Below are 18,217 nucleotides of genomic sequence, written 5' to 3' on the forward strand. Positions count from 1 at the left end.
AGAACACATTCAAAATATGACATTTTTATCTGTACTTCATATGACTATTATGTACAAAAAAAAAGTTAAACAATTAAATTTCTAAAAAAATGTATAATTTAATGATTATGTTCATTCCATCTTTAAAATAAACACTTTGTAATCTATATCAAACCATTGGTTGGCAAAATATTTTTACATCTACAAAATGATATCTGCAGATAAGGGAACCCATCAATCACAAACCAAAAAAATAGAACAGTGATATTTAAAACTATCGAGATCAAGTAGTTGTATGTTAATCTGTGAAACCAGGAGCATATATCCATGTATTATCAATTATCTAAACTAGTCCAATGTAGAGTCTATTCACTAAACCAGGAATTTCACAGAATTATGAAAGGAATTGCACATTTTGAGACAAAATATTCAGAATCGACAAAAAAGGGTAAAAATTGGATATTTCTTTTCTAAAATATTTTGCAGTTTTAATGAATAGACCTCTCTATTGTGCTTATAAAATTTGTTTAACTGCTCAGTTGTAGTTGATTTTCTGTTTATTATTTTTAGCATTTATATAACGTCAACATTTTCTGACAAAACTTTACAGTTATAGAATGTGGTTATTTTTGCAAACAGTAATTGCTTACGAGCGGTGCAAGGTGGAACCATAAAGTGGAAGAAGAGAGAATGAAGTGGACTATGGAAACAAAGATGAATTGTGGAGTTATGTGAAGGCTATGTGGAATGAGATCAAAGTCATCTAGGTTTATGACAAGCTTTTCTTAAATAGGTACATTTAACCCCTTAAGGACAGAGCTTCAGAAGCTTGTCTTTCACTTAATGACAACGGCATTTTTTGCATTTTTTGCTATTTGCGTTCAACTGCAATTTGGATTTTACTAATTTATTGCACCGATGCATATTATATACCATTTTTGAAAGGACAGAAAGGGCTTTAATTTGATGTAACATATATATACATAAATGCATATTTATTATAAAAAAAAATACAGAATTTTTTTTTTTTACAGTTTTTGCAATAATAATGTGTGCACAATTAGTGCAGGTTAAGGAAAGTAATTAAAAATAAATTCATTTAGTTGTTCTGATTTACAGAATATATAATGTGTCTGGGATTTTAAGTTTTTTTTGGTAGTTACAGGTCACAAAGCACAAGGAGTAAAATAAACATTTGGAGCGATTTTAGAATTTGGTATGTTTGTCTTGTAAGCTTAATACCCATAAAAGGAAACAAAATTGCCACATAAAAGTATATATTTATATAAAGTAGACACCACAGGCTATTTACCTAAGGTTGTTTTGACACTTTCTTCATAGCCATTTCACCGCCAACCTCTGCTAAATATTGGAGTAAAATTGTATTTTTGGGGGGTTTTGGCACACAAACTTATAACAAAGAACTTCTCATGTGTATTTGTTGGTAAAGTTGGTGTGTGCTATTCCTGTACAAAGTTTTATTTTGTATTCAGTTACATCTGCTGAGTAAAATGACACCCCCATTGTATGTCTTTGGCACTATTTTGTGAAGCTACAGTGCCATATAGGAGACCTGTCCTTTTCAGTATTCACAGTCGAATTTTGAGAGACGGATTTAATGAGCCTATGCTTCCCTTTGGGGTATTATAGTAGTTTGACTGTTCAAAAAAAAAAACACAAAGGCCTACCATTTGTAAAGGTAGACACTCCAGGGTATCTCATAAGGGGCATATTGTGCCTTAACATGCCCCCATTATTTCACCAATATATGACAAAGTATGTGGTAAAAAATAATTTTGTGCATTTTTTACATACGGATTGCATTTTTGCTGGGCATTTTGTATATTTCATATGTGCCACTAAGTTCAAAACCCCCAAATTATGCTCAGCTAAGTCTTCTGAGTAAAAAGACACCCCCAATGAATGTCTTTAGCGCTATTTCGTGAAGCTACAGTGCCATATAGGAGACCAAGCCATATCAGTTTTTAACGATCTTTGAATTTTGACGCTGGGCCTATGTGCAATTTCCAAGCATCTTCGCAGGTTTTAAATTCAACCTACCCCACAAAGGCCTTAAAGTAGACACCCCAGGGTGTACTACCACTGTATAATACTTCTTATGTTGCTCAGCTATGTCTGCTGAGTACAAAAATACCCCCGTATGTAACTTTGCCAGGTATATGTGGACATCGGAGGGGCACATTTGGGACACAGCCATTCCATTTTTTTTCAAACTTTAAATTTTTACGCTGTGCCCATGTCCCATTTTAGAGTATTTTACCAGGCTATATAATCCAAATACCCCATAAAGCCATACCATTTCTTAAAGAAGACAGTCTAGGGTATTTCAAAAGGCATATTTTGAACCTTAGCGTGGGATAATTTTTCCGCTAGCTTGTACCAGGTGTAGTGGTAATGAGCGTTATTAAATGTATTTTTTAACTTTTTAAAACTTTTTTTACTTTTAAAACTATTTTTTAAACTTTTGTTTTGCTTATTCATTTTTTTTAAGTTTCCTAAACTTTCGTAAAACTTTTTTTTACAGATTTAACATTTTTCTAAGCTTTGTTTAACTAGCTTTGTTTAACTAGCAGTAAGCAGCACTAACAGTAAATTCCCCATTTTCCCATAACTCCCACCCACCCCAGCTAGCAAAATATTTAATTATACAATATTTAAATTAATTAATTAAATAAATTTAACCCCTGGGGATTAAAAAATAAATAAAAGTTAATCGTCAGGGGTTAAAAAAAAATTAGATCACAGTATAATACTGTGATCTGTATTTTGATCACTGTAGGCAGTGATTGACTGGCAGGGAAGGGGTTAATTTTTATTTGGACTGGGTAAAGGGTTTATTTTTTTTATTTTTTACTTAAGCGTTATTAAAACTTTTTTTTAACTTAATTTTGTAACTTTCTAAAGCTTATTTTAAAACTTTTTTTAACGTTAACCCCTAGTTAGCGTAACACTAAATCCCCCAATTCCCCACTAACGTCCACCCTCCCCAGCTAGCTAAATTTATAATTTTAAAATATTTAAATTAATTAATAAAATAAATTTAACCCCTGAGGGTTAAAAAAAAAGAATTAACCCTCAGGGGTTAAAAAAAATCAGATCATAGTAAAATATAATCCCTGCCAATTGATCACTGTAGTCAGTGATCAATTGGCAGGGAAGGGGTTAATTTTTTATTAAAATGGGTAAAGGGGGGTGGGATTTTAATTTAACTTTATTTTTTTTTTCAACAGGGGGCAGGATCACTGATGATCCGTCTCCCTGCACTTCACAGTGAAACTGGAAGTGCAGGGAGGCAGAAGGTGTGTATACACAGCACATGTGCGCGCTCTGACATGCACCATTAACCCCGCGATTGCCGCGATCTGGATTACTTTTAACGGGTGACGGACAAAGTCTATCACTCATCGTTAAGACAATCCCCTGAGTGACGGACCTTGTCCGTCACTCGTCGTTAAGGGGTTAAGTGAGGCAGAGAGAAAGTCAAATGTAATTGAAAATTCCATAAGAAAAGAGTGGCCCTCGAGAAATCCTGTAGTTGAGAATGACCAGTAAAGGAATGCATAGAGGACAACAGAAGGTCAATTGCAGAGTGAAGAGAATGGGAAGAGGCATATTTCTTAAATAAAAAAGGAAATGTGGTGAGTAGTGGAATTGTTGAGGGCTTGGTAACATTTTGTTAGTGGTTTGAATTGAATCTTGAAAAATTCCAGCAGCCAAAGTGAGGTATAAGACTATGTATGATTTAGTAAAATAGATTGAAGTGTATAGTTAAATTATCCCACTGAAAATTGGGAAAGAGTTTTGGGGCAATTAGCAAGCATTCATCAAAATAAATAACATATAACTGCTTAATTAACTGACCACCATTTGTAAAAATTCCATGTCCAGTTGTTACCTTGCATACTCACGACTTCACATTTGTGAGCGATTGTGCAAGCCTTTCTTCGGAGACGGATTCCTATTAAGAGCACAACTTTCAAAATGACAAGGAATCATGGGACTTTATATAAATTAGGTTCAAATTTAACCTGTCACTTACCTTTATTCCCCAGGCGCACGCTCACCAGATCTCACAGTACCATTTGCACTTCATTTGAATCATATTCACCATCACCTTTTAAGACACGTTATTGGACCCACGCCCTTTTAATAAATTGTACATGTTGTCAGGAGCTCTTTAGTGGTAGCCATGGGTGCATCATGTAACCAAATTCTTATTAATATTAATTTATACCTCTAATTGCACACTTGGTTTTTGCTCTTACAAAGAGTTTGTTCCACACCCATGTTGGTACATGTTTTAAATATATTTTTCTATGTACTTACTATTGTTCTCTGACTGTGCTCCCAGTGACCAGAAATATGCCCACAATTACACCACTGTGCCAGTAATGTTGGCTATGTACCTAGTAGTGGTTAGCGTAGGTGAAAACCTTCATTCTAACGCATGGCTGAGCCATCGCTGCAAATTGGGTCCAGTCCAGTTGTAACATTATAATAATGTTTAAATGTTAATAGATTTTAAAAACCAACCTTGTATAAAACGCCTTAAAAGACGTAATAGCTATTTTTGTAATTTGCTGACAAACCTTATAAAACCAGAAAAGATTAATTTTAAGGATACATATATCACTGCTAGAATCATTTAAGAAACATGTATGTATCTACACAGAACTAAAACCAAACTTGATGTGTTTACTAAACATAAAACTGCATCGAACAGAACAAATATCTAAATGGTGAATATAATTGCATTGATGAATTTTCGCCAAAAATAGTTTATTGTTTTCTTAATTCACTATAATGTGTTAAAACGCTGTGTTATTTTATTAGCAGGACCAGGTCTACATGACACTTGTTGCCTCAATATCAGGTCCTGCTTGCAATATGTGTGTGCCTCAAAGCACATCACTAGCCAGCACATCCCTGTAGGTGTATATATTCCAAACTATTCAATGACTGAAATTCATATTCTGATTTTGAAAAACATATACTAATATGATTAAAACAGTTTCATTAAGACATGTTAATATAAAAAAGATGACTGACAAAAAGGATACTATTTCACCTATATTGTACTACTAAGCATTGGGTTTGGAGATGAGATAAATTGTGCCCTTATTTATTACCAAAATCAAGACTACATTTTTTTAAACAATTGGTTTAACAAAATACATTTAGTCCATAAAGCCTCACGTACCTATATTTACACTGCTGGAAATATTACCGTATATACTCGAGTATAAGCCGACCCGAATATAAGCCGAGGCCCCTAATTTTACCCCCAAAAACTGGAAAAACTTATTGACTCGAGTATAAGACTAGGGTGGGAAATGCAGCAGCTACTGGTAAATTTCTAAATAAAATTAGATCCTAAAAAAAATTATATTAATTGAATATTTATTTACAGTGTGTGTATAATGAATGCAGTGTGTGTATGAGTGCAGCGTGTGTGTATGAGTGCAGCGTGTGTGTATGAGTGCAGCGTGTGTGTATGAGTGCAGCGTGTGTGTGTATGAGTGCAGCGTGTGTGTATGAGTGCAGCGTGTATGAGTGCAGTGTGTGTGTGTGTATGAGTGCAGTGTGTGTATGAGTGCAGTGTGTGTGTGTTGCAGAGCCCTGGTGGGGGGTGGGCAATTTTTTTTTTTTTTTTTATTATTTTTTTATTATTATTATTTATTATTATTATTTGATTTAATGTAATTATTATTATTTTTTTATTATTATTTATTATTTAATTTAATTATTATCATTTTTTTTATTATTACTATATATTTTTTTCGTCCCCCCTCCCTGCTTGATACATGGCAGGGGGGGGGCTCTCCTTCCCTGGTGGTCCAGCATTGGCAGTTCAGTGGGGGGGGGGAGAGGGGGGCTGGCAGAGCTGTAACTTACCTGTCCTGCAGCTCCTGTCAGCTCTCTCCTCCTCCGCGCCGTCCGTTCAGCTCTTCTGTCAGCTCACACTGTAAGTCTCGCGAGAGCCGCGGCTCTCGCAAGACTTACACTGGGAGCTGACCGAGGTGCTGAACGGACGGCGCGGAGGAGGAGGGAGCTGACAGGAGCTGCAGGACAGGTAAGTTACAGCTCTGCCAGCCCCCCTCTCCCCCAGTCTGTATTATGGCAATGCAAATTGCCATAATACAGACTATTGACTCGAGTATAAGCCGAGTTGGGGTTTTTCAGCTCAAAAAATGTGCTGAAAAACTCGACTTATACTCGAGTATATACGGTACCAGCTTGTAGATACCCAAATTCCCCTGCAAAATATTGTGTAAATTTAAATGATGAACATTTTTATGGGTGCGTGAAATGTAATCTGTTTACAAATTGCAGTTTTCACTGAAATTCATATCATTGCTTTGCACCTCATGTTTCAAAGAAATTATATGCTTTTTTTTTTTTCTAATAAAATTGTTTGTTAGTGAAGGGGTTATTTTTTTTTTTTTTTTAAATGATTATGTGAGTTATTGTAGGAATAATTTCTACTCAAATTGTTAACTTTAATTTCAAATTTTGCCACTTCTATCAATGTATACTTTTAAAAAAAAATATATATATATGTGCTGGTTAAAAATGTTATAGTAGTAACTGCACTCTAGTTTTAACTTAAATATCAAACATTTGGCAGCATCGTGTCCCAGATAGGTATCTCTAAAATACTCTGGATATACCGCACCTCACACTGCAGGAGAATTAACCAAGTGCTTGGATTATCACTTGAACAAAAGAACTTAAAGAGATACATCTTTCAGTTAGAATATATTAATATTTACTACAATATATTAAAATAAATGTTTGCATGTTAGTCCCTACTTAATATACCATAAGCAGAATTTATAAGAAAATATGTTATATTTGTATCTATGCTTTCTCAATCAGGTATGCTAATTGCAGTGCTTCTAAGAAAGTAACAGGATAATAGTGATGATCACTGAAATTGTTTGATGTTTCTGAAGATAATGTTATGCTAAGCTTCGTTTAAGTATTCTTGAATGCCCAACATACACAGTAACAACAGTTACGTTTTCCATCAAGCAACTTTTTTTTCGACATTTATAAATCATTGGTCCCAACCAACCTTTCATTGTACATGCCACAAAAAAGATGATTACAAGTTTCGCTCAACAGATTTTTCCTTTCACCTTTAACCTCTCCATTTCACACCAAAGATATCATGGATCCTGCCAATTGTAAAGGTTAAATCAAAAGGCCACACAGCACGATACACATAAAATACAATTTAATAAACCAGAGCTTTAACCTAGAAATTTTGTGGAGATTCATTCTCAAACGCTTCTTGTTAGAAGGAAACATTTCATCCGTTATTTAACTTATGCTTTTTACTTTCTTTTTTTTTTAAGAACATTCTTTAAACTACAGTTTTCTTTTTTTTAATGCTAATGCTGGTCAATAATATTTGTTCGGCCTAGTTTAAAATGAAGTGCTGCGCAGTGACTAAAGTACGGTTTGTAAATGTGATAGTCTAAGCAATTAATGAACCCAACTTAATAAATGGTACATGTGGTTAAGAACGGACCTCCTTCTGTCCCAGTCACAGGTGTTCTTTGGCACTTCTGAGGGATCACAAGTTGCTGTTTTATTCATATAGAACAAAATTTACAAAGCCATTCATACAATTTTTGTTTGTTTTACTGACTTCAAAAAATGGGAATATTCAAAATACACTTTTACCCCACTTCATTCTTTTGTAATTTACAGATATGTACAAGAAAAATGTAAGAGTTTTTTTTTTTAGTTGTATTAAAAAGCTTTTCAGGTAATTTCTGTTTAATTATATAGATGTTCCGTGTGAAGGTTCAATAGCTTCTGGAATGGGTCCTCCTGGCATGGACTGGAATGACATTGGCATGGGTGTCTTCACGGGACTTTGACGAAATAGTCCTCCATTTGGTGATCTATGTTTACATTGCATTGACGGCATGGTAGCTGAACTGCTAAGGGGCAAGGGTAAGTTACTGCTTGATACAGAACTAAGTGTCCTACCACCATGACCTGTCTGTTCAGGTAAAAAGGTTGTCACTGAAAGTTGAGTATTCTGATATTCCCGAACTGGCTCCAAGGTTTGGCTTGATTGCATCCCACCAATCTCTAGGGCCGATATTTCAATAGATGCAGTGGAGATTTGCTTATGAGCCATATCTTCATCAATCAAACTGTTCATACGTCTGTGTACTTGCTCCAAGTTGACTTCTTTAACCTATATAAATAGAAAAAGTTAATGAAGAGAATGGGGAAATAATACATGTGAACATAATAATATATTAATGCACTACCAAATGGTATATTAAATATTTAGTAGGCTACTGTTTTATACTATTTATCAATTAAGGTATTTATCATTGAGTTAAGCCTGACTGTCTCTAAACTAGCCTAAAGAAAGTAAAAATAGAATTTGTTGAAGGAGAAGTATACACTAAAAAGATATAGTAGACAATCACTTTAGGGTAGGCATATAGCTTCTAATCAGAATATATTTATTATAGAATTGATATAAACACATTATACGGGGAAGCATGTTGACTTTTTGTCTTTATATTCTGGCTACAAACATTGCTCCCTAATGGATATTCTAATCCTTTCTCTGAGCAACTATAAGGCTCCTAAAGTTCAGTAGAGATAATGATGCTAAATATCTATGTAGAATTTCACATTACATTTATTACGCTATCACAAGAGCGGAAACAGCAATGTTTAGATCTGCTAAGGACATCAATTTTGCAGTTCCACTTTTTATACGGAGGAATATTGAAACGTGTTTTGGAATTCTACAATGAAATGTAACTTCATTATTTTTTCTTGTGTTAGAACAAGATCAGTCAACAACACTAAGCCTGTTTAGACAAGTCCCCAAAAGGGCACATATTCGCTTTAGTCAACTAAAAATAAAGTTTGTACAGACAGACAAGATATTTATATATAATGCATCAGTATTGTTAGGCTTATTGAAAAAGTGGTCAAAACCAATTGAATACATAGACCATCAGAAAATACAGAATAAATAAAGAGTAAAAAACAAAGTAGGCAGTCTTGGATACGTCAAAATGACATAAACATTCAATGAAGATATATGGTTTAAAATGTACAGATGACTGTAAAGTGGGTGATCTAGTTTAAGGGTAGGTAACCATCGAGACTCCCGATGTTGTAGGCTACATCTCGCTCGATGCTTCTCCAGCATAATGGCTGTAAGAGCATTAAGGCGGATGTAGCCCACATCATCTGGAGTGCTGAAGGTTACTACCCTTTATCTAAAATATCTAAACAGTTCTTACCTCAAGTCAATATCTGTTGAAAGATAGTTGAACTATATATAGGACTAGAATAAAAATAAAAATATCCTACATATTTCACACCAGAGAAGAAATGGTCATGGTCAAAATGGTGAAATTCAGAGCTGGATTGATTATCAATTAAAGGTGCACAATCATCAACATATCAATATATTATATACATTTTGCACTCAAAAAAATTAATGTAGAAATAACAGTTAAAAAAAAAATATCTGAATTTCTTCTTGTAAGTTTACCTATGAGTATGCACCACTTTCGAGTTTCTATATGTCCTCAGAGACTAAGCAGTCAGGACACGTAAACCATAAAAATGAAAAGACTTTAGTGGAAATTAGTGCATTCATGACATAACGGATGTCCTACTCTATTTTCTAATGGGAGTCCAGGAGAAGTAAGTGTGTTATTGTATAACTGCAACTAGAAAAATGGTCAGAGCTGTGGCAACTGACATTTAATGTGGATAAGTGGAAGTCAGAGTATAGAATATTTCATGAAGTCCTAACCTCAACATCTGAGGAAAGGGATTTGGAGGTAATTATTTCAGGTGACAGGTAGATAATATAATAGTACATTACGAGCATGCGTTCTACAACACAGAACTCTTTTCTTCCATATGAAGCATTTCGCGCTCTTTGTGCGTTCCACGGGTGGAACGCACGCCGCACATCAGATGTGCTGAATTAAATGGAGATAACCGGCAGTATATAAACCCAAAAGGATCAACAATGAGATATCCCTGAAGAAGTCCTATACTTTACCGGACGAAACGCGTTGGATTCTCTATGGACTTTTGATCTATATTTTATTTTGTATTTTATATTTTATTCATCTGTATTTTGTCTGTCTACATACATCTACTCCTGAAGTTCCTATTTGGATCTGTGACCATACTGTGTGGAGTTCCATGTTATATGGAGACATACTCTTTTGATATGCATACATGTAAGTGTGACCAATAAATGTGATTTTGTATTTCTATAACAAACTTCACTATCTTCGATTTCCTTTATCCACATATATTCCATGGGATGATTTTCAAGCATACTCATCATACATCATACTACCCCTGAGAGGGTGAGAAGCCTGATTTCACGTGTGTTTGTGAGTGTATCTATTGTAACACTAATATATATACTTTATTCTATACTGTATTACGCTATGTCAGTTTTCTGATCCTAATACAGAGCTTATTCACGGATTATACCTGATGCCAGGTTGTTTTACATTTTATATATACAGTTACGTATTCTGGGTGTTTCCCACTCTTTTACCTAGATAATATAATAGAGCAGCAGGAAATTCTAGCAGAATGCTTGGTTGTATAGGGAGAGGTATTAGCAGTAGAAAGAGGGAAGGAAGGAAAACTACCACAACAAGAGGACATTATCTTCAATTAGAGGGGCGAAGGTTTAAAAATAATATCAGGAAGTATTACTTTACTGAGAAGGTAGTGTACATGTGGCATAGCCTTCCAGCTGAAGAGGTAGAGGTTAACACAGTGAGGGAGTATAAGCATGCGTGGGATAGACACGAGGCTATCCTAGATATAAGAGACTAATGTGAGTATTAAGAAAATTGGGCAGACTAGATGGGCCAAATTAATGACAATTTAATGAAATAATAAATGAAAAGCATGTTGCATAATTCATTATTTCAGTCAATAGGAAGCACACATATTGTATTTTTGCATTAGAAGAGGGCTGGCATATAGGCTCTAATTGTGCAAGTGTTTTGGGGATACACAATGACCACAAATGATCTGGTTTGTCTCTCACTTTATAGTTTAAAATGGTTGATTTAACGGGCAGTGATACTGCACAAGTGGCTTTTGTTATTGCTACAAAAGGTATACATCTGGAGTTGTGCAAAAAAAAAAAAGTGGATTTAGAAACGTTATCATCTGCATGCTTACACTTTGCATGCCCAGAGCATCCCTTTAATGATATATAAAAGGCAGCAGTAATCTCAACCTGTTACATAGTCATTACATTATAGTAGGTTTTGAACTGATTTCGCAATCAGAAGCATGTTTGGAAATCAAAGTCTACATGCATTATTTATTTATTGTTCACCTTCCCGGCTCTTTAATCTAATTTAAAAATTTCAAAGCATGCACTTGTTTGTAGAAAGCCATTGCCTTGTGTAACCTTTTTAAAATATGCATAGAAATTCCATTTTTTTTTATATTTTTAGCACTCCACCAGCTGAATTATTTGAGTGCCTTGTCAGCTTTCATCATTCAGTGTTTGATATTTGTAATCCTTTTGTTGTCAGTACAGTTTAGATCAATGCATTGATGACATTATTCTCATACAACATATACTATAGAATGACACGATGAGTGAGTAAACTATTTAGATTTATAGTTTCAATTTTATAACCTTCCCCAGTGCACACAATGCAGCTGTATTCCTTATTGTGACTGCACACAATATGTAAAGGGCTCTATTTACTTATTTTAGTGACTTAAAAAAACTGAAGGGAAAAAATAAGGCGAAATATAGAGATAGTGTGGCTATAGATGTTTGGGATTTTTTTAGCCCAAATTTTCAATTTGTTTTTCAAGCCCGTAAAGTTCGGTGTTTAGTGAACAAATCCTGCAGTGTTGATAATACAGATAACATCTAATAGCTATATGTCCACCTATGTATAGTTAGAGGCACTGCACATGAGACAGTCATATGCCAGATATATACTATTAAAAAACTCTTGAATCATTCGGTCTCTGTGACTCTGTCCTCTCGTGGTTTTTCTCTTAGCTCTCCGAACACTCATTCATTGTCTCCTTTTCTAATAATACCTCCTCCCTGTCTCGGGTGGAGTTCCCCAAGGCTCTGTCCTTGGTCCCCTTATATTTTCTCTTTATACTGCCTCTCTTCGCAAACTTATTACCTCATTTGGATTCCACTACCACCTGTACGCTGATGACACCCAGATATATCTCTCCTCCCCGGACCTCTCCCCTGCCATCCTGTAACATGTTACTGCTTGCCTTTCTTTCATCTCTGACTGGATGTCCTCCCACTTTCTGAAACTCAATCTCTCTAAAACTGAGCTCCTTGTCTTTCCTCCTCTTTCGCTCTCTCCTCTCCCTTCAAGTTAGTGGTATTCATATAAGTTCATCCTTGCATGTGCGCTGACTAGGCATCATACTTAATTCTGGACTCACCTTTGGGCCTCACATCCATTATGCTGCAAAATCCTGTAGATTCCATCTTAAAAACATAGCCCGCATCCGCCCCTTTCTTATGCAAGATGCTACCAATGAATTTGTCCATGCTCTAGTAATTTCCCGCATGGATTATTGTAACCCTCTCCTAATTGGTCTTCCCAAAATCCGTATTGCCCCACTACAATCTGTAATGAATGCTGCCGCCAGACTGATTTTCCTCTCTAAATGTCAAAAATAATCCAGGCACTCCAACGAATTCCAAAGAAATAGGCAATTTTATTTGAACCAGGAACTATACAGCAACGTTTCAACCCCTTAAGGTCTTTGTCAAGCAACTACAGCACATACAAAATGCACAATATATAGGTGCATGTATGTTGTATGATTTTCCTCTCTAGTCTGTCCTCTCACACCTCACCCCTCTGTCAGTCCTTACATTGGTTTCCTGTATCCTATAGAAGTCAATTCAAAGTGCTAACCCATACCTATAAAGCATTGAACAATTCTAGCCCCATCTTATATCTCTTCACAGATCCATAAGTATGCCCCTTCTAGGTCTCTCCGCTCTGCCCGTGATCTTCTCCTGTCTGATACTCGCACCCGTATGGCCAACTCACGCTTGCAGGACTTCTCGCAGGCGGCTCCCTTCCTTTGGAATAGCCTGCCTACCACCATCAGACTCTCCCCTAGTCTTGCATCTTTTAAGAAGTGCCTTAAACCCCATCTCTTTAGGAAAGCTTATGGCCTCCCAGAGTAATCTCTACCTTACCTACCTGTCTCTTGCTCTCTCCTAAAGGGCAACACTCTACTCTCTCCTCCAGCTCTGCTTCACTCCCACCTTATTTGATTGCTATTTCCTGTTTTCCTGTATTAATGTGTTTTATACCCCACCTCCTATAGACTGTAAGCTTGTTTGAGCAGGGTGCTCTTCAACCTATCGTTCCTTTAAGTTTTCTTGTAATTGTCCTATTTATAGTTAAATCCCCCCTCTCATAATATTGTAAAGCGCTAGGGAATCTGTTGGCACTATATAAATAGCAATAATAATAATAATAATAATAATAATGAAAACTAATCCATTGGATTTTGTTTCCTTTACTAATTTTTTTTTATCGTATACAATTTTATGTTTAAATATGAGCTATTCTGGGTGCTAAGTGCTAAATGGTGAATAGTTTTTATTCAGCACTTTGCCCAAGAATATCACCTGTCACAGAATTCCACCTATTGCCTTGATATATTTACCCCCTAGTGTTCTAAAAACAAAATACACCCAGACAAACAAATACATCAATCATGAACATAGAGGTGTTGAGCAATGTTTCACTTCCATCTTCACTATGTATTTTTTATGTTGTAGATTGTTTGTCACTATTCAAAAAGTATCTAACTACCGTGATGTAATATGTTTCCACCTACTTTGATTTGCTTATATATTCCACTTTTTCAGTTCCTCGATATCTGTTTAAACACTTAAAAAAGTTAAAGTCATAAAATAAGGTTCAATAGTTTTTTCAGCAGTGGGAAAGAGCTCTAAACAAATACACTAACAATAACAAATGGCGCTTCTTGTGCTATAACACATCTTTAAATAGCTGTGAACACATTTTTCATATCAGTGCTCCTTTAAAAGTATTATAAATAGGTTTTTTTTCCTATTTGAATATGGTACAAATGGCATTACTGCATGGAAATGTTTTAAGATGAGATAAAAAGATGGGATGTTTATATTTTTATTAATACATCTGGACAACTTATTATGGAAATCATATGTGGTTATGGAACAAAGAAGTATAGATTGTAAAACCACAAATAATCTTACAATAGTGCAACAGAGCGTTGTGATCTTTTAAGTTTCTGCCCTTTTTCCAATTTTCCAATTTTCCCTTTTTCCAATTTCCCATTTTCCCTTTTTCCCATTTTCCCATTTTCCCTATGCTCCATGGTGTTTCCACTTTATCTCTCATCACTGTGACATTTATTGCTGTGACATATTCACATCCTAAACAATTTTATTCATTTTCATTATACAGTTGGATTCATATTTTATTTCCATTAAAAAAAAAAAAAAAAAAACACCTGATAAAACTCAAACTTTATGGCTGCATTGGATATATTGTATTGAAGGGTGTATAAATATATTTTTATTATTCATTTTATTATTTTGTTTTGCAATTTATGGTTTTTATTGTAGTATCAGATAAAACATCACTTGCAATGTACAATAGCTATGCATATTACATTTTTAAACACAGTAAAACTACAGTAAATATACCATGCTAACTTAGGGCTAAACAGATACTGTGCGTTTAGTTTAATCTCCCTTTCTTTTTTTTTTTTGTTTTTAATTCTTTATTTTATTAGTGGATGTGCACATATAATGCAAAGGTACAGTAGTGTTGTAATCCACTTTTTTGTATTAAAGGTAAAAATATAGTAGCTAAACATGCATAATCAACTTTACATCATTAAAATAGCGTAGTGGCGGTGTTTGATCATATGCTAAATGGTATTCGTGTGTTATATGTGAGCTTATCTCTATAGGGCCTGGTTAGAGATTCGGGGGGGTGTCCCTTGGTGAGGCAGACATGGTCCTTTGGTCTGAGTAGGTGCTAGCTTGTATGCTGGCGTCTGCCCGCATGTGTGAGTAAGGTGAGAGCCTGGTTATTATGGCTCTGGGTTAAACGATGTGTGATTTGCTTATACGTGTCTGTAACAACCATCAGGGCGCTCAGGTGTCTCTGTCAAGGGGGGGGGGGGTCGGCTCCAGTGGTGTCCTCCTGATCCTTGGCTGGGGGTCACCAGTGTTGTCGTGTGGAGGTGAGCGGTTAGTAGGTGGGTGTGTGAGGGGCTTAAAGTTGGGTGGGAGACGTCAGTGTGCTGGCTTACTGGTATGCGTCGCTACCGGGATGTGTTCCGTCCTCAGTCGGTCCGCGCTTCGTATGGGTAGTGCTCGATGCGAGCTCTGTTAGCGTGTTAAACTTTAAAGCATTAAAGCACTAGATCGTTGTGGGTGTCCCCAACTGGGGTGTAAATCTAGCCACTGATAAGGAGGGAGTGTAACTTGGATGAATGTCCCGTGCCAATAGTCACTGGGTTTTAGTCCCCTGGGTTTGCTGTGGATGGGCAGGGACCTCTTCAAGGTTCGAACGGGGTGATGTTGTCCACATCCAACTGCTGTCTCCGCAAGTCGCCCTTCCCTGGTTCCGTCTGTGTGGTGATGCCCTGCTGGGTCAGGAACAGTTGGCCCTCCGCTGGGGAGTGTAGCGTGTGGACATTCCCCTCCACAGTGACCTTTAGGGAGCGTGGTGTGCTCCAGCGGTACGGTGTTTTTCTCTGCCTCAGCATGCTGGTGACCGGGCGCATGGTTTGCCTCCATAGCATAGTAAGCTTTGAGAGGTCATTGTAAAATGTCAGGGTGTGCTGCTCAAAGGACAGGGAGGGTGAGTCCCTGACTGCTGCCATGATTGCCATTTTGTCCAAGTGTGTGATAAGTTGTAGGATGACATCGCTGTTCGGTTGATGGGGCAGTCTGCCTTGCCTGCGGATTCTGTAGACATTGTCTATCAGTATGTGTCTGGCCTGCTTGTGGTTGAAGTATGTGCTGAATCAGGCGTCTCATGTATTGTGGCAGTTCCGATTTTCCACTGAGGTAGGGATGCCTTTAATCTTAATATTCTTGCTGCGGTTGTGGTCTTCATGTTCTGTCACTTTTTGTGTGATTGTGGCTTGTGACTCTATGAGCCACTTCTGCTCTGCGGCAAGTGCGGTTTGCTCGGCTTTGAGGGGAGTAGTTGTCTCCTCTGTGGCTTTGAGTCACCCTGTGAGTGAGAGCATATATTCCCTCAGTATTGCTAGGTCTGCTTGGAACATCTTGCGAATGTCACGGAGGAGCGATTTGATATCCCCTTTTGTGGCTGGGGTGTTGTTCTCTTCATCTGAAGATGCCATATGTAGGCCGCCAGTTTGGGGGATCTCATCCAGTGTGTCTAGAGAGGCTTCCTCCTCGGACGACGAGATCTCAGCATGTCGGTCCGCCATTTTGGGCGCCATGCGCGGGAGGCTTCCCTGCATGCATTCCCCGATATCTCGGGTTCCTGAGGCCAGGGCTGCTTTAGTCTTCTTGGCCCACTTTCCCATTGTGGTATTGGGGTACTGGGCGATGTTCCGGGGTTTTTTCACCCGGTTAGCTGTGGTCTTTTAGGCTTATTAGCACGGAGGTACAGTGCTGCACGTCCGTTTGGTTTGCTGGCTTGCCTCCGCCCCCTAATCTCCCTTTCTTAAAGTACAACCAATGCAGCTCATGTGGGGGTATGTAATCCAGTAATAGAGGCAATCCTAACAAGGCAAGATCGCAATGTTCTGCAACAATTATTCTGCATTTTGTTCAATAACTAAAACAAACAGATAAATAATAACAAAATCGATGGTGCTACAAACTTCACTAGAGATAAAAGGCATAACTATAAAACTTTATTTTTTGTGTGCGGCTGTTCCTTAATCTGTATAGCTTGTTCCATATGCATAACTTCAATAATTGAAATAATTTGGAAGGCCACGGAGGAACCCTAGGGGGCAGCTTTTTCTATTGCATTCCAAAATTGGAAGGTATGGAATTGTGAAGGGCATGGATGGGCACTAGGGGGCATCACCAGTGACACTACTTAACGTTGATGCATCATTAGCAATGATCGGGCCTGCCTGATAAGTCAGGTATTAAAACATCTACTTTGAGTTACTGTTAATTCCTATGAGTTAGGACTGAGAAGTCTGAACCTCATAAGGACTTTTGTTGTGTCTCCCCTTTTCATTTGATAATTTTGTCAACCTTCTTCAAGTGCCAATAAAAGATGTTCTATTACCTATATGGTGAGCGCTATCATAACATGCTGTTTCATAGCCGACTGCTAAGTATGGTTATATTTTATTCTCAAATAATCCCATTTCTTTAAATGATGTCTTGATAATGTTTGCTTTTATGATATCATTTATCAAGGTCCCTTTAGTCAGACCTCATGCTACTATTGTTAATGGGACACTACAGACCTCTAAATCACTTTAGCTTGGGCTTGATGAAGTGCTTTATGTGTGACGAGTGTGTTCTTTTTTTCATTTCACAAACAGTGCAGATTTCAAAAGAAATTGGCGCTTTGATCAATGAACCTTGTTATAATCAGGTAAAGGTTTCTGCTTCTTCCTGGTTTGTTTAGCTAATTGGAGCTAAACACAGGCAAATGCACAGAGCACCTGTCTTGCAAAGACTTCTCATTGAGTTGCTATAGGAAATCTGTGATTGGACAGCCACAGAAAGTCTGGGCAAGAGGAAGAAGAGGAGGGCTTGCAAAGACAACAGACCAGAGATCAGTGGTTTTTGTAAGTTGTTTTTTTAGATTTACCCCAATAAAAATGTGCACAATTAAATGTATGTTTTAATTGGTGGGTATGGGTACTAAACAGTGACTTTTTTGTTTTGTTTTTCGTGTTTGTATTTGTATTTAGGCAGTGGAGTGTTTTTGTTTTTTTTACGTACGATTGTACGATAAAAGTGAACCCGAATGCATGCTCCCATGTAGAGCCATTGTATACCTTTCTTACCCTTTTCACTGTTGGGAGTGTTGCATAGTTAAAAAATCTTTAGAATTTTACAATCTCTGGTGATTTATATACTGTAATGAAAACCGAATACGCAGCTTTATAATATAGTAAATGCTATTACTGCGTTCATTGTAAATAT

At 36.8% G+C, this 18,217-nt stretch overlaps 1 protein-coding gene across 4 annotated transcripts in view; it reads right to left on the reverse strand.

Annotated features, from left to right (window-relative positions):
- Positions 1-7,170: 7,170 nt before the first annotated feature.
- GRID1 (glutamate ionotropic receptor delta type subunit 1) overlaps positions 7,171-18,217 on the reverse strand; it is a 927,065-nt gene continuing 916,018 nt past the window's right edge. For 2 of the 4 annotated variants that reach the window (XM_063433578.1, XM_063433577.1), the window contains one exon: positions 7,171-8,218. In XM_063433578.1, coding sequence (XP_063289648.1) covers positions 7,793-8,218 — 426 coding nt within the window. In that variant the 3' untranslated portion in view covers positions 7,171-7,792. The remainder of the gene's footprint in view (positions 8,219-18,217) is intronic. The other 2 variants (XM_063433579.1, XM_063433580.1) reach the window with 2 other exon arrangements.

This window comes from Pelobates fuscus, chromosome 10, assembly GCF_036172605.1.
Source record: "Pelobates fuscus isolate aPelFus1 chromosome 10, aPelFus1.pri, whole genome shotgun sequence".
Taxonomy (NCBI): domain Eukaryota; kingdom Metazoa; phylum Chordata; class Amphibia; order Anura; family Pelobatidae; genus Pelobates; species Pelobates fuscus.